Source organism: Vipera berus (genome assembly GCF_964194415.1).
Source record: "Vipera berus genome assembly, chromosome: Z".
Taxonomy (NCBI): domain Eukaryota; kingdom Metazoa; phylum Chordata; class Lepidosauria; order Squamata; family Viperidae; genus Vipera; species Vipera berus.
The window spans coordinates 116,515,079-116,536,705 of NC_138205.1; the positions used below are offsets into that span (position 1 = coordinate 116,515,079).

General features: G+C 36.6%; 2 protein-coding genes across 4 annotated transcripts in view; both read left to right on the forward strand.

Moving 5' to 3' along the window:
• The window catches only part of CCNY (cyclin Y), a 105,052-nt gene extending 99,378 nt beyond the window's left edge, over positions 1-5,674 (forward strand). For all 3 annotated transcript variants that reach the window (XM_081344864.1, XM_081344866.1, XM_081344865.1), the window contains 3 exons: positions 1,400-1,566; positions 3,001-3,163; positions 3,889-5,674. In XM_081344864.1, coding sequence (XP_081200990.1) covers positions 1,400-1,566; positions 3,001-3,163; positions 3,889-3,999 — 441 coding nt within the window. In that variant the 3' untranslated portion in view covers positions 4,000-5,674. The remainder of the gene's footprint in view (positions 1-1,399; positions 1,567-3,000; positions 3,164-3,888) is intronic.
• Positions 5,675-10,465: 4,791 nt separating this feature from the next.
• On the forward strand, positions 10,466-13,380 carry LOC308677305 (gap junction delta-4 protein-like; the record flags this gene model as incomplete). Its single annotated transcript, XM_081343574.1, has 2 exons — positions 10,466-10,529; positions 12,230-13,380. The coding sequence occupies 2 exons, from the start codon at positions 10,466-10,468 to the stop codon at positions 13,378-13,380; spliced, it is 1,215 nt and encodes a 404-aa protein (XP_081199700.1).
• Positions 13,381-21,627: the final 8,247 nt, after the last annotated feature.

The following is a 21,627-nucleotide window of genomic DNA, read 5'->3' on the forward strand; positions in this document are numbered from 1 at the left end:
AGCCTCTCTGGCTGAAGAATTCTGGGAGTTGAAGTCTACAAGTCTTAAAATTGCTAAGGTTGGAGACCCCTGATCTAGATCATCTGAAGAAACAATGATTAATCAAACCTAATAATAAATAAGGGTCACGTCTAGTAAATCTTAATACTCTTCCCTAGGTGACTGCTACTATTAATCCAGCACATAGCCAGAGATCAGAATTCATTTTTGTTGGTGCTAATGTAACGTCAGTACAATTTTTTTAAGCAAATAGCTTTATAGTTTGCTTGCTTGGCAATATCGTTATTTCTTTTGTATTAATACATTTCTATTAAGTTTCATTATATGATAAAAAATAGACAGGATACAAAAGTTATAAAAACAAGAAAGAAAAAAGTGCAAACAAAAAGAAAATAAATAACTTCTGACATTCATCGCTGCAGTAGATTATAAAAAATAATACAACCTCAGCCTTTTGCTTTACATTTCACAACATTTCAAGCCATTTCTATAATGATAAAACCATTCTAATCTTTGAAACCTAAACTCAAAGTTTCATTTTTTTCCAGTATTGAGCAAAAGGTTTAGCAGTGATTTCCATGTAGAAACAAAACTAGATAAATTATTTTCTTTAATTAAAACAAATCAATTTTGCCATCGTTGTTAACTCCCATCACCTTTCCATCTGCTCTTCCACTGTGGGAATCCGTGTGCCTTTTTTTGTGCATATAAGATTCTTGTTGCTGTCAACTTAAGCAGTACAGTTACTTCTTGTGCATGGCATGGTAGAATAAAAGCATTCAGCTGTATGGAATGCCAGTGGTAAAACAACATTATGTGTGGAGAGGCAAAGAGAAGAAAATGGATGAAAGCAGAGCTACATTATCATGGCACAAAACCTTATCCATTTTATATATAACATGATTGCTGTACTTGTGCTGCTTTTTAAAATTGCATTGTTAGATTTCTCCATTGCCCCCCTCCCATATTGCCTTCTACTCTTTAATGTTGATTACATTAACATCTTTGCTGATTTTCAGATGCTTTCAATATAGGAGTTTGCAGATCAGCTAATAATCAAGCCTGCTTCAGAATGTGATCCATGGTAAACTCGTGCTAGAAAAGCTTTTAAAATAATTATCATGCTGGTTATTTTAAACACCAAGAGTTCACTAAGAGTGCAATATTTATTGCACCAAGAGTGCAATATTTACAAAAAAACTGCAGTGAAAGCTATACAGTTGAATCTTAAGTGAATGTTGTTAATTAACTGTGACCTATTATTTATCTGGTTGTACAGTTGGAAACAATTTTCCATTTAAAGATAACTCAGGTAAGAGGGTGTAATTGTTTTTTCCTCCTCCTCATTTCTATCCAGCTAGAGAAATGCATGAACTCATACTTTCATATGTCTTTTCAGGTATATCTTGAAAGATTGCTAACTTATGCAGAGATAGATATTTGTCCATCAAACTGGAAAAGAATTGTGCTTGGTGCAATCCTACTTGCATCCAAAGTTTGGGATGACCAAGCTGTGTGGAATGTGGACTACTGTCAGATCCTGAAAGATATCACAGTTGAAGACATGTGAGTTTATTGTTCAGCCCCATGTTTGCTTATTTGTTTGATAACTGATGCACTGGGAAAGTTTGTAAAGAGGCTGAGAAAGTTATTTATTAATATTTGCTGCCCATGTCCCTTTGAAGTGAGTGAGTGGCTTACAACATTAGAAATAAAACAGCCTCTAGACATACAGAGCAGTATGATTAATAAAAGGTAGTTCAGTCTGGGAACAAAAAAAGTTGGGGAACAACAAATTCAAACTTTCAGAGAAATCCCATTTTCATCAGTGGAATGGAATGGAATACTTCATTGGCCAAGTGTGATTGGACACACAAGCAATTTATGTCTGGTGCATAAGCTCTCAGTATACATACAAACAACAAGGTAATATAATCAGTGTACATACAAACAATAAGTGTACATCCGAACAACAAGGTAATATAAGCATCAGAGAAGGTAGTAGAAAAAATGATAAGGATAATAATAATACAGCCATAGTAGTACTGCATGGGTAAAATAAATTCCAATCACAGTTTTTGTAAAAGTCTTGTATGGATCTCATTGTATAGATTCTGAAGTCCAAATCTTTCCATTGGTATAGTGAGCTATAAATTGAATTAATCATTGTGTTTACAGAGATTGTTAGCATGTTGAATTTTTTTGAAGGAATTTCTTTAAATAGTGGCTTATATGAGTAATCCTCAACTTATGACCACAATTGGGAACAGAATTTTTGTTGCCAACCAAGGCAACTGTTAAGTGAGTCAAGCCAGATTTTATGACCTTTTTACCATAGCTGTTAAGCAAATCACTGCAGTTGTTAGATAAATCAAGTAGTTGTTTAGCGAATCAAATTTCTCACTTTGACCTTGCTTGCCCGGAAGCTGGCTGGAAAGGCTGTGAATGATGATCATATGATCCTAGGATGCTGCAACTGTCATAAATACATGCATATGAATTTTAATCACGTGATCAAAACTTTGGTAATTAAATTAATTGTCATAAATTGAAAACTGCTTGTAAATACAAATACATGAGATAAACAATGTTAGATACAACCAAATTAGCTGAATCTAGATTCCCTGTGGATAAACAAATTATGGTTATTTTCAAATTATGGTCATAATGAAATAAATTTAACTAACTTAGTTTATCTCTAACATTTCTGATAACTAAACAAACAAAAGCTCGTCAATTCCAGCAAACACTATGTAAGAAAAGGATAGGGTATGTCTCTAGTTAAGAGAGCAATTCCATAATATTATAGTGATTATGAAAGACATCATTTTAATTTAAACATATAAGGAAGATAGACACAAAGAGAAGACAGATTAACTTTCCAGGAGTTTGCTATAAAAAAAACCTGTTACATTTTATTTGTTCGATGTTCACTTGGCTCAGCCTCTTGTGAGGTGAGATATATAAAAATTTTGTATTTTCCTGTTATTTATTTCTCAGGAATGAATTGGAGCGCCAATTCCTTGAGTTGCTGCAGTTCAACATCAACGTTCCCTCAAGTGTTTATGCTAAGTATTATTTTGATTTGCGCTCCTTAGCAGAAGCAAACAACCTGAGTTTTCCTTTAGAACCCCTCAGCAGGGAAAGAGCATGTAAACTTGAGGTGAGACTCATGATCATCTTACTTTTGAACATTACAATAGGATCTCCTTTTATTTTACGCCAATTCCCAAATGCATCAAACTATACTTTTGTTTGTTACCACCAGAAAGTATTGATCTGTGTTAATTTGCTACCTTGAGAGTCTTTTTCAAAAATTATTATCCATTATTCTCTATTCCAGGTTCATTTCCCAAATGACGTAGAGTTTATTGGGAACAGTTTATTGATTCATTCATGCCTTGGATTACTAAGCAGACTGTTTAAAAGTGCATCTATAAAGTTTAAACAGCCATGATGTATTCAGGCAGTAGGGTGAAGAGGGTTGGGATCCTCAGCTTTTTTTTTCATGACCTGGAGAAAGGAAAGATCGATTTGTTTGATAGATTTGCGTCCTACCACTCCAGTGGAAGCTGAAGGAAGCATCCATAGCATTCCATCCTCTGCTTCTTCCTGGTCCTGTGGAGTAAATTGGACTGGAAGAGGATGAATGACCCAAAGCCATCCAAACATCTGCCATGATTGGAGGATGTCCCAGCTCCTGGTCCAATATCTTAGCTATATCTTACTGGATTCCATGCATTTGTGTTACTAGAATATATTTTGGTTCAGGTCTTGACACACACTTGGATGTGTTGTAATGGTAAAGGGCCAACTTTGAATCTGGAGGTTTCACTAAATCAGGTAATTGTGTATGTTTGACCCTCTTCATTCTCCCTTCTCTTACAGGCCATATCTCGCTTGTGTGAATACAAGGAATTCAGGAAATCTGCAAAGAAACGATCAGTCAGTTCAGACAATCTGGCTGAAGTTAGATGGTCTCCTGCTGTTCTCTCCTAACAGTGAAATCTGTAATACAAGACTCTAGAAGCACTATTTCTATCATCAACTTTGGGTGGGAGGGTTGGTTTTGGTGATTTTTCCCCCCCTTATTTTTAGATCTGCCTTTACAGTGCCTCCCCTTTTGTGTAGCACACAAGAATAACTATAGGGACTCGTTAAAAAGACTTTGAAAGAAGATTTGTTTATTACAACAGAAACCAATGCAAGTATCATTGAAGAGGAGGAGGAGAAAGAAGAAAAGGCCCTTAACAGCAGTATGAAAACCAACATCACAAAAGAAAGTTGAAAGAAGTACAATAAGAAAGAATTTGGGCATGTTTTGAGGTCCTCTTCAATATCTTCTAATGGTTTTGCATACTTTTTTGCTTTTTGATTGAGGTTGCCTTCTCCTCTGAAACAACCGTGGAGAAGGCAATACTGTGGTAGCACAACATGAGCCTCTGATTAGAGAGTCTGTTTCTTTTGCCCTCATACTTGGATATGCTTTTGTTCATAAGCTGTTTTATTAGCTCCCCACCCCTTAATTCTTATGGATATTGTCGTTTCTTGTGTGCTTTTACTGTATTTTTTTTTGTAAAACTGATTGATTGACAGTGCTGAACCCAAAGTATATAAGATCAGGTGATTGACCATAATTTTGTTTTCCTCTCCTTCCCCCCCCTTTTTTTTAATTTATAGCAACCAGTTTCATGATGTTGCCATGAGGTGCATTGTCAGTACTGGTGCTCTGTATTATATGTGGTTGCATGTGCCTTCCTACCTTTTCTCAGATAGGTTTATTTTTTCTTACTGTAAGTTGTTGAAAAGATTCAGGTGACAGTGAAGCTTGAGCCAATGTGCAGACATTGCATTAGGTAGAATAGTTCTTTTGCAAGGTTTTTTTTTAAAAAAAATCATTTAGAGATTGGATAGAATCAAGTGAGAGAAATGCAACGAAAGAGTGGAGAGTGAGAATCTTCTTTTGTATGGCCCAAATAGTTGACTTTCTTCACTTCCTGGTTCAATCTTGCAAGCAATAGCCTCAAGTTTTTTATACGTTTACTTTAAATGGAAACCAATCTGTTTATATAAAAGAGAAAATAAAAATAAAAAAAGTTTTTGTTCTGGGATCCATAGAAGAAAAGAGAACTATATGTGTATGTGTATGCACAGACATGCACCACATACATACACCTGCGGAGGCATGAGTATGTGTGTATAATAAAAACAAGTGTTAGATTTTGGAATAAAAGCTGTTTAAAAATGGGTTTTTCAGTGTATAGGAATTTAAACAAAATGCAAACTGTGAAGAAAATTTTATTGCTTTGAGATTTTGCAGAACAGGTTTTTTTTCCAGCAAAAAAAATTATTAGGCAGGTGGATTTAGGGAAAGGGATGACAGAAAGAGAAACGTTTGCTTTATGTAAAGTTTTCAATGCATTTATTCTAATTTTGTGGTTTATTAAGCAACCTTAAAGATTGTACAGTCTGTTTATTGTATGTATGTACATACAGTCTGATACTTAAGATTTCAAGTAGATTCCATAAAACCTTGCTCAGTCTTGTTTAGACTGTTGGATATTGTTTTAGCTTTGTGCAATGGATTCTACCTCTGCATAGGAGAATTTTCAACATTCTTCAACTAGTACTGATTCTGTGATTTAACTTGGTTATGTTTCTTGCACTACAAATTAAAAAAAAGGAAATATCTTAGATGTGTTTTCTTATTAATATTATGTTATAGCAAGCTACATTACTTTTAAAAATTATTTAAAAATAGAATTCTTGCCCCAACTCCTGCCAACCTAACAGTTAGAAAACAAGAAAATGCATGTAGATAAATAAATACCACTTCAGTGGGAAGGCATTTTGTGTATCTCAGAATATAGTCCTGGCCACATGACCATGGAAAATATATTTGGGGTCTGCTTCAATTAGTTCTCCCAAAAAAGCAGAACTCTTGGAACTGGCATTGTCTCAAAAGGAACTTTTATTGAGAGTTAATGACAGCAGGAAGGTAAGGCAGGATCTGAAGTTTTACAACGTGAACCGTTGCATTAAAAGTGCCCTTTCAAACCCCTCCTCAATGTCCAACCGGTCGGTTTGATTTAGCCAATCCATAGGTATTAAATTGTGGGAAACCAGCAATAAGGCGCCGTTCTCAAGGCTGTCAGTTCCTCCATGGCTCCATCCCATCCAACTGGAGATAAGGCAGATGGCAGCAGTCACATTCCTCCCTTCTTTCACACCCCAGGAAAGGTACTTCAAGGAGGATAGAACAAAGCAAAGGAAATTTTAGGCTCCCCAAACTATCTCCCTTCCCTCTTGGCACAAACCTCCCTCCTCCCACCAGAATATCGGCACCCAAAATGAAGTGAAATAGAAATGCCTTGAAAATATATTGAGGGTCTGACATGCCGCCCCCCTTAAAATGAGAGCAGGTCCACCTGGAGAAGAGAAAATAATAATAGGGTTAAAAAATACAAAATATCAATTAGTCGGGTTTGTCAGGATAATGTGCATGAAAACTCTTGAGAAATCTAGGGGCCCTAATGTGCTTCTTACTTACTCATTCTGAGACTGGGGAAGGTTCTTCCAAGCTACTAAGTATTGGATTGCCCTATGATGTCTTTGTGAATCTAGGATTTCTTTAATCTCAAAATGCTGCTCACCCTCAACCACAATAGGTTGTCGGGTGGGGGCTGTCGCCGGCCTTAACGGCGAACCTATTTCAGGTTTTAGCAAACTGCAATGGAATACAGGATGGATCTGCCTCAGTGTTTTGGGGAGTTCCAGTTCCACTGTGACTGGGTGGATGATGTGTTTGATAGGCAAGGGTCTCACAAATTTTGGCCCTAATTTCTTTGAGGGTTGTAGGGACTGCAGGAAACTGGTGGAAAGGTATACCCTGTCTCCTGTATTGAAAGGCTTAGATTCCACCCTGTTCTTATATGCTTGGGCTTTATACTGTACATACAATGTGTTTCCCTCATTCCCAAATTGAACTATTCTTTCACTCATTTGTTTAATTAAATTATTAATAAGTTGGGTTTATACATATGCCTAATTAAATATTTTGGAACCCCAGTCTCTTTTTGGAAAAAAATGCTGCAGATGGTCTTTGTGGAATAGATACTAATGGGGTAACCAATTCTTGTATGTGTTGAGCTTTCTGCCTATTAAGAGCTCATGGGGAAAAAATCATGTCATAAGGTATTGCTCAATAGTAACTTCAATGGCTACAAAAAACCCCCACATAAAACTATGGTAAAATGTCACACATCATTGGATAACAGATAACAGAATAAATTTCCCATAAGTTGAAATATGCAGGTTCATGTCAGGTTGGCTGTGAGTCCTCCTCCTTCCCGGCAAACAAAATTAAATATTTTTGGGTGAATAACTGCAAACGTAATCTGAGGCACAGAGAAGCACAGATTCTCCCCATTTCTTTTCTACCTTAGATATTTCTATCTCGGCAACCAAGATGGCATAAAGACGGGTAGATGAAAGGCTGAGGAGTGGGAGAAGGATTGAACCTCTGGATTTTAAAGTCAAGAATTCTTAGGAAAAGTTGCCAGCTGAGACTTCAAATGTGTCCAGCAACTTCACTTTCTTTGTGAGATGATGTCAGCCCTAGCAGGCAGACCAGACATGAAATGCTGCTTAATAAGCCAATTCTACTTTATTGTAAAGCTACATTAACAGAATCATGCAAATCGGAAAGTTTGATTCTCCTGCTTTTATGATCTTTATGACCAGATAATAATTTAAGGAGGGTCCTCTTAGGGTCCTCCTGAGCCTCTTGCTCCACCCACTAGGCCAGACATGTCAAACACAAGGCCCGGGGGCCAGATCCGGCCCGCGAAGTGGTTTCATGTGGCCCGCGAAGCCATCCTGGAAACAATGAGGGAATGGCCCCCACTGCCTTGGCCCTGGCCCAGAGACCCTCCTTCTGCCAGAGACCCTCAGATCTGTCCCACTCCTGCCCAGGCCCCCATAGGCACCCTTTATGCAAATGATGTAGAGCTGGCCATGCCCACCCAGTAGGCCGTAGGCACTCTAGCCACGCCCACCCAGTAGGCCACACCCACCCTGGCCATACCCACCTGGCCCCCTGAGGGCAACCGCAATGCTGATGCGGCCCTCAATGAAATTGAGTTTGACACCCTTGCACTAGGCAATTGTGGGCTATGCTCCCAAGGTCATTCCTATATACCGCTATAGATGTTCATTCTAGAAAATTATACAATAGGCCTTGTATTTGTGAAGAGTCTGGTGCTGTTTCAGTCATGGCACTCTGAATGTACTGATTTCATTAAGGAAATGAAAATAATCTCATTAAAAAGGAAAATAAGAAACAAGGAAAATAACTGAAATAATAAGGAAACATTAGGAAAATGCCCAAACAATATGCACACACAAACACACACACACACACACACACACACACACACACACACACACACACATATACACAAACCTTATTTCAAAGGCCTGTTAAACTTTATAAAAAGTAGAATTCTACTGCCTTGTATATCTTTAGAAAAAAGGTCCACCTGTTTTCTGGGAAAGGATAACTGCTAGTTCGTTTTTCATTCTTGCTGATCATTACAAAACAATAAATTTACTTAGGTATTAAATACTCAGGTTTACTCCCACCTAATGAGGGAGACATAACACTCATATCTGGAACAAATTTATCTTCTTATATTGTATTCTCTGTCTTTCAGTCTTTAACAACAGTTAAAGAGCACTATTGGCCATTATTTGAATTCTTTTGAGAAAAAAGCAGAGTTTCTGTAGAGGCACAGTTCCCATCTATAGGAAAGACCATTTAGAGAAAAACAGAATTTATGGCAAGCTGATTTGTTTGGGGCAACCTGTTTGTTTACCTTCATCTTTCAGTGTTTGGCTTTCTGGCAAAAACTGAAGCTCTGTTAGGATTCCATCCTTCTATCTCTTGAATCCAGAGAAACACCAAACAGTTTCTTCACAAAGTTTCATACCGTATGCATTGAACTTCCCTCTTTTTAACAGTACAAATGGAGGCTTCAAATATATAAAACGCTCTTATTTTACTTCTTCCTTTCAATATGTATAAGCCATGCATTATCAATAAATCAGCAAAAAATTATGGAGATCCTTAGTCATCCAAGTCATGGTTGCCCCAAAGGTGATTTTTCAAAAGGCAACTAGGCTTTCTTTGTTTTTCCTTGAAAACATTTTGCTTCTCATCCAACAATCTTCTTCAGTTTTGAAGAAGACGTTTCTTGAATGAGAAGTGAAATGTCTTCAAAGAAAAACAAAGCCCAGTTGCCTTTTAAAATAAACCTTTGGGAAAATAGCAAAAAAGACTATAAATGGTACTTACATTAACATGGGATGCTGCTGATAATGTATCTGTATATACTGTAAATGTGGGCTGGTTCCTGAGCATCTGAAATGCATCCACATGACCATGGCAAATGCTGGTGTTTGGAACTGGATCATAAGTACTTTTAGAGGTTCCATTGTAACACTAAATTGCTGCTAAGCCATACGCCAAGCACTACTGAACTCAGAACCTAGACAAATTAAAACCCTCTTTGTTCTTAAAGTTTGGGTTAACCAATATTTGAAGTGTTGGGTCAGGTGATCCAGTTTTTTTATTTCAAACTATATTGATTTAAATTCAGATCTGCCATTCTGATCATTCTGGAGATGTTCTGTGTTTCAAGCATCATAAAGTCTGTACTGAGAATTTGAGCTTGAAATGCTTCCAGGATAGTTAGAACAACTGAAGCAGTTGTATTTCAGGCTCAAATTTGGTGCAGTGTTTCAGGCTCAAAATGTTTCAAATCCATAATGTTTTACGCATTCCTAATGCTAGGCAGGTTAGGCATCATCAAGGTTAGAACCTTTTTTGGGGGAACAAAAGAAACCATTATGGAAAAAGAAACATGTGGCTACATTCATGAGTTCTGTGTCTCACCGCTTAATCCAAATGGCTTTGGGGAATTGTCTTTCATATCTATTTCAAAGACTTTGGCCGATACAGAAACAATATCATCAGGACTTTGGCAGCTGGTGTTGCTAAATCCTCTTTCCTTGTGATACTTATTTCTCTCACCCGGGCAAAGAAGGCTTGTTCTATTATTTCTTCTCCTCTCAATTTATCTTTCACCGCTTAACTATCCCAGTAATTTTAGGAACCTGGAATCCCATCAAGAGGGTAAGGAAAGCTGACAATAGCCAGGATAATCCCTGTTGCCTTTTGTCTTTGTGCAGTTGTTGGGGCAGAGGTGAGAGCAACAAATGTCCTTCGCTATGTTTTCTAAAGAAGGCTGGCTCCGCTCTGCAAAGTTGTGAAGCTTTGTTTCATTCCACACTCTGGCCATCTTTTCAGTGTTTCTCGTTTGCTCTCTCTGTTTAGATTTCTGTAGGTTTTGAGAATGCAGAGATTTTTGTTATAGATTCAGTAACTGGGCAATCACGTTTCAGCATGGAGAATTCAGATGCATTTGGTATTCTCTTCATTGCTCTAAGCTACAATGTGACGATTATAGGTGAGTACATAAGAGTATATTATTTGTAAGGTATATACTTTTGTTTAGCTGTTAACTTTAGTTAACCTTTCAGTCATTACTTGCTACAGTGAAGTTGTCTGAAGGACAGGGTCTTAATACGTCATGCATGATAGGTTGTTTAAACCTGGGTTAACCTTATAGGAATGGTGCAGAATAATGATTAAAATAGTAAGTCATCTGAATAAATGAGTGGGTATTTTTCCACCATAGTCATTATTTTCTTTATAGGTTTGGTGATCTATTAGTTAATGCCTTATTTTTTTTTGAAAAAATGACAAGAAGTACACTTAAAACTACAGTCAATAAATCTATATATTGTTATCATAGTCACAGACCAGCAAATAAAAACATTAACATAATAATAATATTTAAAAAAAATATTGTGAATGGTGATGGATTAACAATGGGCTGTTAACATTTGCCTAATTTCACATGCAGCATAGCAGAATTTGGCCACATTCAGAGAAACTACTTCATACTGATCTGATAACAGTAGTTGCACATAAAAACGATCAGTATTTCCCACATATTTTATTCGGTTAAGATGTTATAAATTGAATCTGTGAGTCCTTACAGGATATGCAGTATAGTATGACGTGAGCTATAGTTTCAATGGCCCCCTGTCCATAGGGATACAATCTCAGCTCATAATGTGTTTTTTTTTAATTGGCCTTCCAAAACTGCTGTGTAATAAACCTTCTGAAGAGGTCCAGATTAATTCTGGGGGCATGTATACCTTTCCTTTTCAAGAAAAAAATTATACCAGAATTTGTGCTAGGCCAAATGATTGACTATTTCATATCTTCTCCAAGAAAATGCACCTTTTTAAAATTAAACACGAGTATTCTTATTCATGTTTGGGACATAGGAGCAGTGGCGTAGCGTGGGTTGTCAGCACCCGGGGCGATGCAAGTAATTTGCGCCCCCTAACCGCACCGCACGCCTGGCACCCCCCCTCCACAGTGGGCGGCGACCCGGTGGCTCGGATTGGATTCGCACAGCCAGCACTGCAGTGAGAGAGAGTGAGTGAGCCAGGCAGGGGCAGAGAGCTGCGAGTGCGAGCGCCCCCCAGATGTTGCACCCGGTGCGGCCGGCCCCCCCTGCACCCCCCACGCTACGCCACTGCATAGGAGTATTTCAAAGACATTTCTAAACTAATCACAAACTTGTTTTACCAAGAAGTTTGTTGGAGGTTCTCAAATATCCAGGTCATGGTTGGCCCAAAGGTGTTTTTTTTACCAAAAGGCAACTGGACATTTTGGGGTTTTTTTCTTTGAAAACTTTTCATTTCTCTTTCAAGAACTGAAGATCCATGAACTCAAGAAGCTTCTTGGATGAGAAGTGAAATATTTTCAAAGAAAAAAACCCAGTTTGATTTTGGAAAAAAGCATCTTCACATTTTATTCATTTTTAAAAATTTATGTCCAAAAAACATTTTCATCTGCTCCTTCCATCCAGCAATTAAACTTGCTAGCTCAGAAACCAAAGAAGATTAAGACAATCTTGCCTTAAATATCTCTAATATTTCTTTCATGGGCTTGATAACTATCAGTTTTAGAGCTGGCTCAAACTTTCTCTTGGAGATGTTCACACATATTTGATATTTTCATACCAAACTCTTATAAGAAATCTGCTGCCCTATTATTAACAATCCCCCCGTTTTTGTTCTTCCTTTCTAGGAAAGATTTGGTTAGCAACTGTGGTCTTCTTGAGATTTATGGTGATATTCTTAGCAGCCTATCCTCTCTATCAAGATGAGCAAGAACGCTTCATCTGCAACACATTGCAACCAGGATGCTCCAATGTGTGTTATGATCTCTTTGCTCCAGTATCACACTTTCGTTTCTGGCTGATTCAGAGTTTGTCTGTCCTCCTCCCTTATGTTGTTTTTGGTGTCTGTGTATTACACAGTGTGGTCAGGCATGTTGTAAACACCTCTTCCTCCCCTTATTCTCCGTTCAAAGAAAGTAAGACTTTAACTGGTTGCAAAATCACAAAGAACTTCAAAAGTGTAGCAAGAAAGAGAAAAATTGGCAGGAGAAAGGAAATGGCTGTCCTGGATTTTTCCAGGTCTTATATAGTTCATCTTATTCTGAGAATATTGATAGAGTCTGGCTTTGGAACTGGTCATTACTATCTCTTTGGATTTTTTGTTCCAAAGCGTTTTTCCTGTGACCGCTTTCCTTGCACGAGTTTTGTTGATTGCTACATCTCAAGGCCAACTGAAAAATCCATAATGATGCTTTTCATTTGGGGACTTGGTGGCTTCTCCTTTCTTCTTAGTCTTGTTGACCTAATTTTTGCTTTGCGAACCAATGGTGTAAGAAATCATAGAAATAAGCTTCTGCTGCAAAAGTTCAACTCAGAAGAGGAAGGTAGTCCTGACCAGCAGCAAGATGACAATCCAGGCAGTATTCATCATGGAAGCATGGCCATCCCTGATGGTGGTGGAAAATGCTTGCTTGCTTGTGAGGCTATAGAGGACTGTCCTTTTCCAGCTACCATGACCCTTCAGCAGACAATTGGCTGTCATCTCAACTGCAATCATAATAAGCTATGTAATGAATCTGCCAATCAAGATCTGCTTTTCAGTGAAGCTAAACCACAGGAGAGCCCATCTGAGCAATCAAGAAATGAGCACCAGTCCTACTTTGGCAAAGAACACTTGGCTTTTAAATCCCAAGAGGTATGCCATCATAGGTCTCATTCATTTTCAAGTTATGACAAGCCCCCAGTTCATTATTCTACTCTGAAAAGAAAGACCTCTGCTATTCCGTCTGTCTGTGATAGTTCTCCGTGCTCAAAATCCAAAAAATCTGAATGGGTATAGAACGCCGGGAACCAATATAGTAGTTAAAAAAAAATGTCATGGATCACAAAATTAAAAATGTCATCATTATGCTTACATTATAATTAACTGGAATTCTTTAGTTGAAAGAAGAGCTTTGAAAGAGTGTGCTTTCATATTAAATGAGCTTTTGGAATGGGACAAAACAACTACTCTCAGAAACTTTTAGAGATTCTGAGTGACACTGGGGTCACTTTTTCTGTTATTTGTATTTATCAAATGCTATAGAATTTAAGCGGTACATTTCCTCATTATTGGATCAGAAACTGCTTAAATTCATTGTTTTAAAGATGGAAAATAATAGGAAAAAATGAAAAATATTGGTGTTCACTTTTGTATCATGATATGTGTGACCTGCTGCAATCATAATCCCACTTTTTATGATATTACTGTCCTGTCATTATGCCCTTTGTATGAAGAAAAGGTCCTAATTGCAACCCTCACTGAAAATACAACACTAAACTACCACTGAAAACCCTGTTCTGTGTGTTCTCACCTTGTTAGAGTTATAAATGGGGGGGGGGAAGGGGAGCTGTTTGTTGTACTCTCCATATATAATCATGGAGTAGTGTGCCTTGTTCCACACCAAATCTCAATTCTGAATCCAGAAAATCTGTATGCTAATAGCGGGGTGAAAATTTGGAGAGGATACTGGTTCTTCATATTGTGTGAGACACAAGAGTCTGTACACATCTTCATTGGGTACCTGAAAGAAAGCTTTTTGCAGCTGTTGATTTCCGAAAGCTAATTTATCATTCCACAATGTTTACATTTTACATGAAATGTTTTATCTGTGGTATTCTCTACATCAGTGTTTCTCATCCTTGGCAATTTTAAGATGTCTGGAGTCCAGACATCTGAAAGTTGTCAAGATTGACAATCACTGATCTAGAGGTATTGGCCTTCAACTGTAAGCCAAAAGATATAAAGCATGGGGAGAATACCAGGATATGGAAGCTAGTCTAACCCTTGAAATACCATAATCCAAAAGTTAAGCCAGACATCTTAAAATCTTCAGTGCTTTATAGTATCTTCTATCTTTGGCCTTGAAACAGAAATGATTCAAATCAAATCTTTGCAAAATAACAAATAAGTGCAGGCTTAATTATATTGCAAAATGTATTGAAAACAATCTGTTTTTGTTGTCGTTCTCCTTTAAGTTCTGCTACTGAGACATAGCTTTGGGCAATCCATACCCTTGCAGTTATAAGCATTACGGCATCCCCAGAGTCACATTAAGATTCAGGCACTTGTCAATCAGTATGTATATATGATGGTTGCAGCATCCCACGGTCACATGATTGCCATTTGCAACTTTCCCAGCCAGCTTCCGGCAAGCAAAATCAATGGGGGAAGCAGATTTGCTTAATAATCGCTTAATGACCATGGCAGAAAAGGTCATGAAGTTGGGCACTACTCCCTAAACAACCGCTTTGCTTGGCAATGGAAATTCTTGTCTCAGTTGTGGTTGTAAGTTGAGTACTACCTATTCACACAGATTTTATGATCCTCAGGAATGAGGCTTGAAATGTCCTCCATTTAAAAAAGGGGGGGGGTTTCAACCCAAAGAAAAAAATAGGATCCAAATGCAGACTTGATTTCTATATTTTCCCATATAATTCTGTGATAATTATTTGTTTTTCCCTTTCAAGCAAAGAATATGTACAAGTGATATATAATGTACCGGAAAAAGAATTTGCACCCTTTTTAACAGTATTATTTAATCCCTAACCTTAAAAGCCTACTTCCAAAATGGAAAATATTATTAAATTCTACTTTCCCAGAACACACAAAGGGCAAACAAAGTGTGTTTAGTGTGATGGCAAAGAATGACTCCTTTTAACCCCTTGTCTTGTTCAATAGCAGGATTTTAAAACCATTCTAGTCACATTTTTAGAAAGATTGGGAAATATATGTTGTATATGCATATCTATGCTGTGTGGAATTTTGCTCAATGGTTGAGAAGTCACTGCAAGCATGCTAGTTTGAATGCTTTCTTCAGCAGTGGCATTCTGCATTTATTTGCAGAATGAAAAATTGCATTAACGATGTGATCATTATTTTTAGAAGTGTTTAGCTTATGCTTATATCTGTTCATCATCTTTCATTAATGATTAAAGTCTGAGTGGCTAATACATAGCAAGAAATAGTTTCTTTTTTGAGATATATCTTGTCAATAGTTCTGATTCATTTCAGGTGATGAAGTATTAAAAATACTTGCATAATTCACATATTTTGCAGTTTGATAGAAGAGAATATTTGTAGTTCAGTGTTGAAATTGATGATGGGTAACAAATTGTCTGCAATAAAACAACCAAACTCAAGGGAGCACAAAGGACCCTTCATTTTGCAGTTCTCATGGTATATAGAAAAAAGTAGAGTTTTCAGGAATTCAGCTTGCAGTGAACAATTTTTCATAACAGTGTCGTCATGTTTCAATGTGCTCATTATGAGATCTTTGTGTAGTATGTGTGTGTGTACATGTGTAATTTCATGAAGGTTTTAAAAATCCTTATTAAATAATATTAATATTATTAATATTAAAAATCTAATAGAAGCCAAAAAAAGAAGAATAGACAGAAAGTGAAAGGTGCAAAGGAGAAGAAAAAAAAACCCAGAAAATAAAAAGGAAAAAGAAAGAAAAGAAACTTGGGTGTTAGAAAAGACTAGAGAATACTATATTATGAGTAGCCAGAAAATGAATTATTGAACAAACCAAACCAAACTTCTCACTTGAGGCACAAATGAAGAGGTTCAAACCCTAATATCTTTGTGGGATCCTTCATGCTCTCTGAGCTTGGTTGTTCTAGACGTTTCATTACCAAACTAGGTAATTTTATCAATGCAGTGATATTACTTAATTGGATAATATGAAATATCTGCAAGAAAACAACTAAGCTACGGAAACACTAAGGACCCCACGGTTCAACTCTGAGCTATAAATATTTTCTTCTGCCTAATATTTTTGGATGCATTATATGAAGATGCAATTCCCATGAGAGGTTGATAATTCTGGGAAGAAGGAAGGAAGGAGAAGAGGGCAACAAGGAGCAGGATGGATGACTTGATTACAACTTCAATGAATGTACCACTGAATCCTAAAAGGCAAAGCTGAGGACAAATCATTATGGAGAAAGACTATGCCGTTACTAAAGAATTGACATTGATTTGATGTCACATAACCAAACAATCACACATTCTCACATTTATGAATACATAATTTTTCAGAAATATAAGGAAGCTTACTTTCAAGGCATCCACTGGGTAAAAAAGGATGGCTGCAACCATCTTTTCATTAAAAGCCATTAAAACTTAAGAGCCTTGGTGGAGCAGTGGGCTAATGCCTCCTTAAGTAACACCAGCTGCCTGCAATTAGTGCAGGTTCGAGTCCCACCAGGCTCAAGGTTGACTCAGCCTTCCATCCTTCCGAGGTAGGTAAAATGAGGACCCAGATTGTTGGGGGCAATTAAGCTGACTTTGTAATAATGCCGCTTGGGGTGTGTGTGAAAGCCCTAATAAGCAGGCATATACATAGAATGAAGGCTACTGCTAAGCTTGTAAGCTGCCCTGAGTCTTCGGAGAAGGGCGGGATACAAATGGAATTAAAAAAACAAAACCCTGAGTGAAGTAAAAATTCAATGAATGCTAAATGAATAAATAAGATGTCCTTTGTGTGTGATGTACATAACATTTTCAATTATTTTGACCCTCCCAATGAATATCCCTTTTTTACTGCAGGGTAACGGGGAATTTTGCGAGTTGATGTCCACACATCTTAAAGTTTGAGTAACCTATTAGCTATTGCATATCCTTGTTAGTGTCATGATAACCACTGGGTAGCCAGCTCAGCATATGCTGGAATGAAAATTTATATGCTACCCATCTCACAATTGAGTAATTCTTAGTATCATTCAAATGAAATGCCATTAGTCTCCTTTTCTTCTATTTCAGAAGAATATATTCACTCGGGATGAAAAGAGAATGGGCAGGAAAAGCAGCTTATGGAGAAAGTACTAAATTGCTACAGTATTTTTTCTTAAATGGCTGCTTCTCAACTTTATACCATCCTCTTTAAAAACACTTCTGACTAAATAAAAGCAGACATCTGTTTTTTGTAATGACTTGGTGTCTTACATTTGGTTGTCCTTCGACTGCCTCACCAAAGACCCATGACATTTGTTTACTTCTATTAACTGAAAAATAATTTACTTTTACCATTTTTATAGCCTGGATTGATTTGCTGCCAAATGTTCAGAGAACAGAACTACTGCTACTAAAAACTAAGCTTTCCTCTTAGATATAAAAGTTGATTGGCAGAAGAACACAGAGATTTTTCAGTTCTCATATTTTAAATGCCAACCCAGAATATTTCTTTAATTGAATGGATAAACTCAACGTGCAGCTCCACCAAATTCTAAAGGGTGGTCTTTCATATTTTCTCAGATTTATCATTCAGACTTATTCCACTCTATGGAAGTTCCTGCAAACACTCTTTGCAAGTGTTCCTTTAGTTTCCTGGTCTATTAGAGTTCTAATACAGATTTATATTTCCTAACCCAAACTGTTTCTATAGATTCTATAATTTTATTTTCTTTACCTGGTCAAGTTTTGTTTTCACTTGCTTTTTAATATATTTTTTCTTGGTTTCCATATTGGAATATAAGGTGCTAGAGTTCATTTGGCTTTTATTCTTTTGTTACAAACATGATTATTTTAGGGAAATTTATAGAAATAGGTATCTCAACTTTCAGTTGAGATTTGTTTAATCCTAGGAACTACATCATAGAATTTTGACCCTTTCCCTAACTCCATTAATATAATAACACTTTCTGATAAAAAATATGATTGATAATGAACATTGGTTATTGTTTATTTGAAGGAACAGGGTTTTTTTTATCTTTTACCCACAATTGTTTAATGTACTTCTTACTAAATGAATAGAGAATGAAAGATCACAAATTCCTTATGCCATTCTAGTAACACTTTGTTAAAATCATAATTTAAACAATGTAAGTAACACATGAATATATAAAGGCTATTTTTTGAAGTTACTATATATATACCGTATATATAGTATAGTATAGTAATATATATATATAGTATAGTATATATATATATATAGTATATATATATATATAAATATATATATATATATATATATATATATATATATATATATATATATATATATATATATATATATATATATATATATATATATATATATATATATATATATATATATATATATATATATATATATATATATATATATATATATATATATATATATATATATATATATATATATATATATATATATATATATATATATATGTTAAGTATTTGTCAAGGCTTTTTGAAAGCACCTTGCTAATTAACTCTTTCATTCCTGTATTGGCCTGTCTCAAGGCTTATCCACAGGATATAGTCAACTATGACAGCTCATTATTTGTGCAAATTATTCAAATTGCTAATAAAGAATTTTGGGAGGCTGATATGGCCATTTCAAACTCTTTATCTTCTCATCAGTCAGTCATACCCTTTATCTGAGATTCGAACCTGGGCTGATTGTATCTTAGGCAGTTGTTTTTAACTTGCTGAGCCACAGGTTCTTTCTCTCTTTTTATTAATTTAATTAATTTAATTTATTAATATTTCTATACCGCCCTTCTCCCAAAGGACTCAGGGTGGTGTACAGGGCAAGAATAAAACACAAAGCTACAAAAATTAAAAAGTAATTAAATACATGCCCATAAAAAACAATAAATACATTAATAAAACCCCAATAAAATGATAGTAAAAACCCCACCAATCCCCCCTCAGGCCAGGCCGGCTTGTTCGAACAGGTATGTTTTCAGATCGCGGCGAAAGGAGCGAAGATCGGGCGCCGTCCGGAGCTCAACCGGTAACTGGTTCCATAGCTCCGGGGCGCCCACAGAGAAAGACCTCCCCCTGGGGGCCACCAATCTACATTCTCTGACCGGTGGCACCCTGAGGAGGCCCTCTCTGTGGGAACGCACAGGGCGGAGGGAAGTTGACGCCGGCAGCAGGTTCCCTGAGGTAAGGCAAATATATGTTAAGTATTTGTCAAGGCTTTTTGAAAGCACCTTGCTAATTAACTCTTTCATTCCTGTATTGGCCTGTCTCAAGGCTTATCCACAGGATATAGTCAACTATGACAGCTCATTATTTGTGCAAATTATTCAAATTGCTAATAAAGAATTTTGGGAGGCTGATATGGCCATTTCGAACTCTTTATGTTCTCATCAGTCAGTCATATGACAAATACTTAACATATATTTGCCTTGCCTTCTAGCTAATAAAAAGAGAGAAAGAACCTGTGGCTCAGCAAGTTAAAAACAGCTGCCTAAGATACAATCAGCCCAGGTTCGAATCTCAGATAAAGGGTATGACTGAGGGTATATTTGTTTTCTGAGGTTTTCGCGGGTGTCTGTATGTGGACCTTTGGTCATTCGGGTTTTTTCCCGCGTAGAAATGAAGGTGTAGGCGCAACGTTTCGACGGAATCCCATCCGTCATCATCAGGCTGGTGGCTTCTGCTTCCTTCTTCTGGGAGAAGCATATATATATATATATATGTTTTCTGAGGTTTTCACGGGTGTTTGTATGTGGATCTTTGGTCATTCGGGTTTTTCCCCACGTAAAATTGAAGCTATAAGAGCAACGTTTCGACGAAATCTCATCTGTCATCCTCAGGCTGGTGGCTTCAGCTTCGTTCTTCTTCGTCCCAGAAGAACGAAGCTGAAGCCACCAGCCTGAGCATGACAGATGAGATTTCATCGAAACGTTGCTCTTATACCTTCAATTCTATGTGGGAAATATATATATATATATATACGCGGCACTCGGGATTCGACCCACCAAACTATATATATAGTGCTAGTCGTTTCCGACTCTAGGGGCCGGTGCTCATCTCCGTTTGAAAGCCGAAGAGCCAGCGCTTGTCCGAGGACGTCTCCGTGGTCACGTGGCCGGCATGACTAGACGCCAAAGGCGCACGGAACGCTGTTACCTTCTTACCGGAGTGGTCCCTATTTTTCTACTTGCATTTTTACATGCTTTCGAACTACTAGGTTGGCAGAAGCTGGGACGAGGAACAGGCGCTCACTGCTACGCGGCACTCGGGATTCGACCCACCAAACTATATATATATATATATATATATATATATATATATATATATATATATATATATATATATATATATATATATATACATACACACACACACACACACACACACACACACACACACACACACACACACACACACATATATATATATATATATATATATATATATATATATATATATATATATATATATATATATATATATATATATATATATATATATATATATATATATATATATATATATATATATATATATATATATATATATATATATATATATATATATATATATATATATATATATATATATATATATATATATATATATATATATATATATATATATATATATATATATATATATATATATATATACACACACATACATATACATCCAGGATTATATTTAGTGAGACCAAGAAGGGCCTTCTCTGCAGTGGCTCCTTCCCTATGGAGATAAGATTAGCTGTCACCTTGGTACCCTTTTAAAAAACCCTGGACATGGTTTTGCCAGTGGGCTGGTGGACCCCAAGGTAATACAAAGCCCATCAAATGGTTTGTTTGATTGTTGCTGCCAGGTATGTATAGGTTTAACTGGGTTTTATATTTGAGGTTTTATCTCTGTAAGCCTCACGGAGTCTCCACGAGTGAGTTGGGTGGCCAAATAAATTTTCTAAATAAGTAATTCATGATCATCATCTTGATCATAATCACCTTTGGTTTCTCTATTGCTAAAGTAGTTTTACAGATCACTGCACTATTCCATTTGGGGTAAATATTGCTGTATACTTATTCCTGTTTAGTACATTTACTATTATATTTATACTGATCTACATGCAATGTTAGTGTTGACCATCTTGGGTAATTCTAGGATGGTGGCTGGTGAAAAGAATGTCCTTACTAAATGTCTGGCTTTGTGTTCAGTTTGACAAATGACTAAGAAATTGAAATGAAACTTGCCAAAGTTCTCAAGAAAACTCTACTAATTGCTTATATCTGAATATGTTTTAAATCAGTTTTCAGGAGAACATCTGAACCGTGGAACAGCTTCCAAGCTATGCTCATCTAA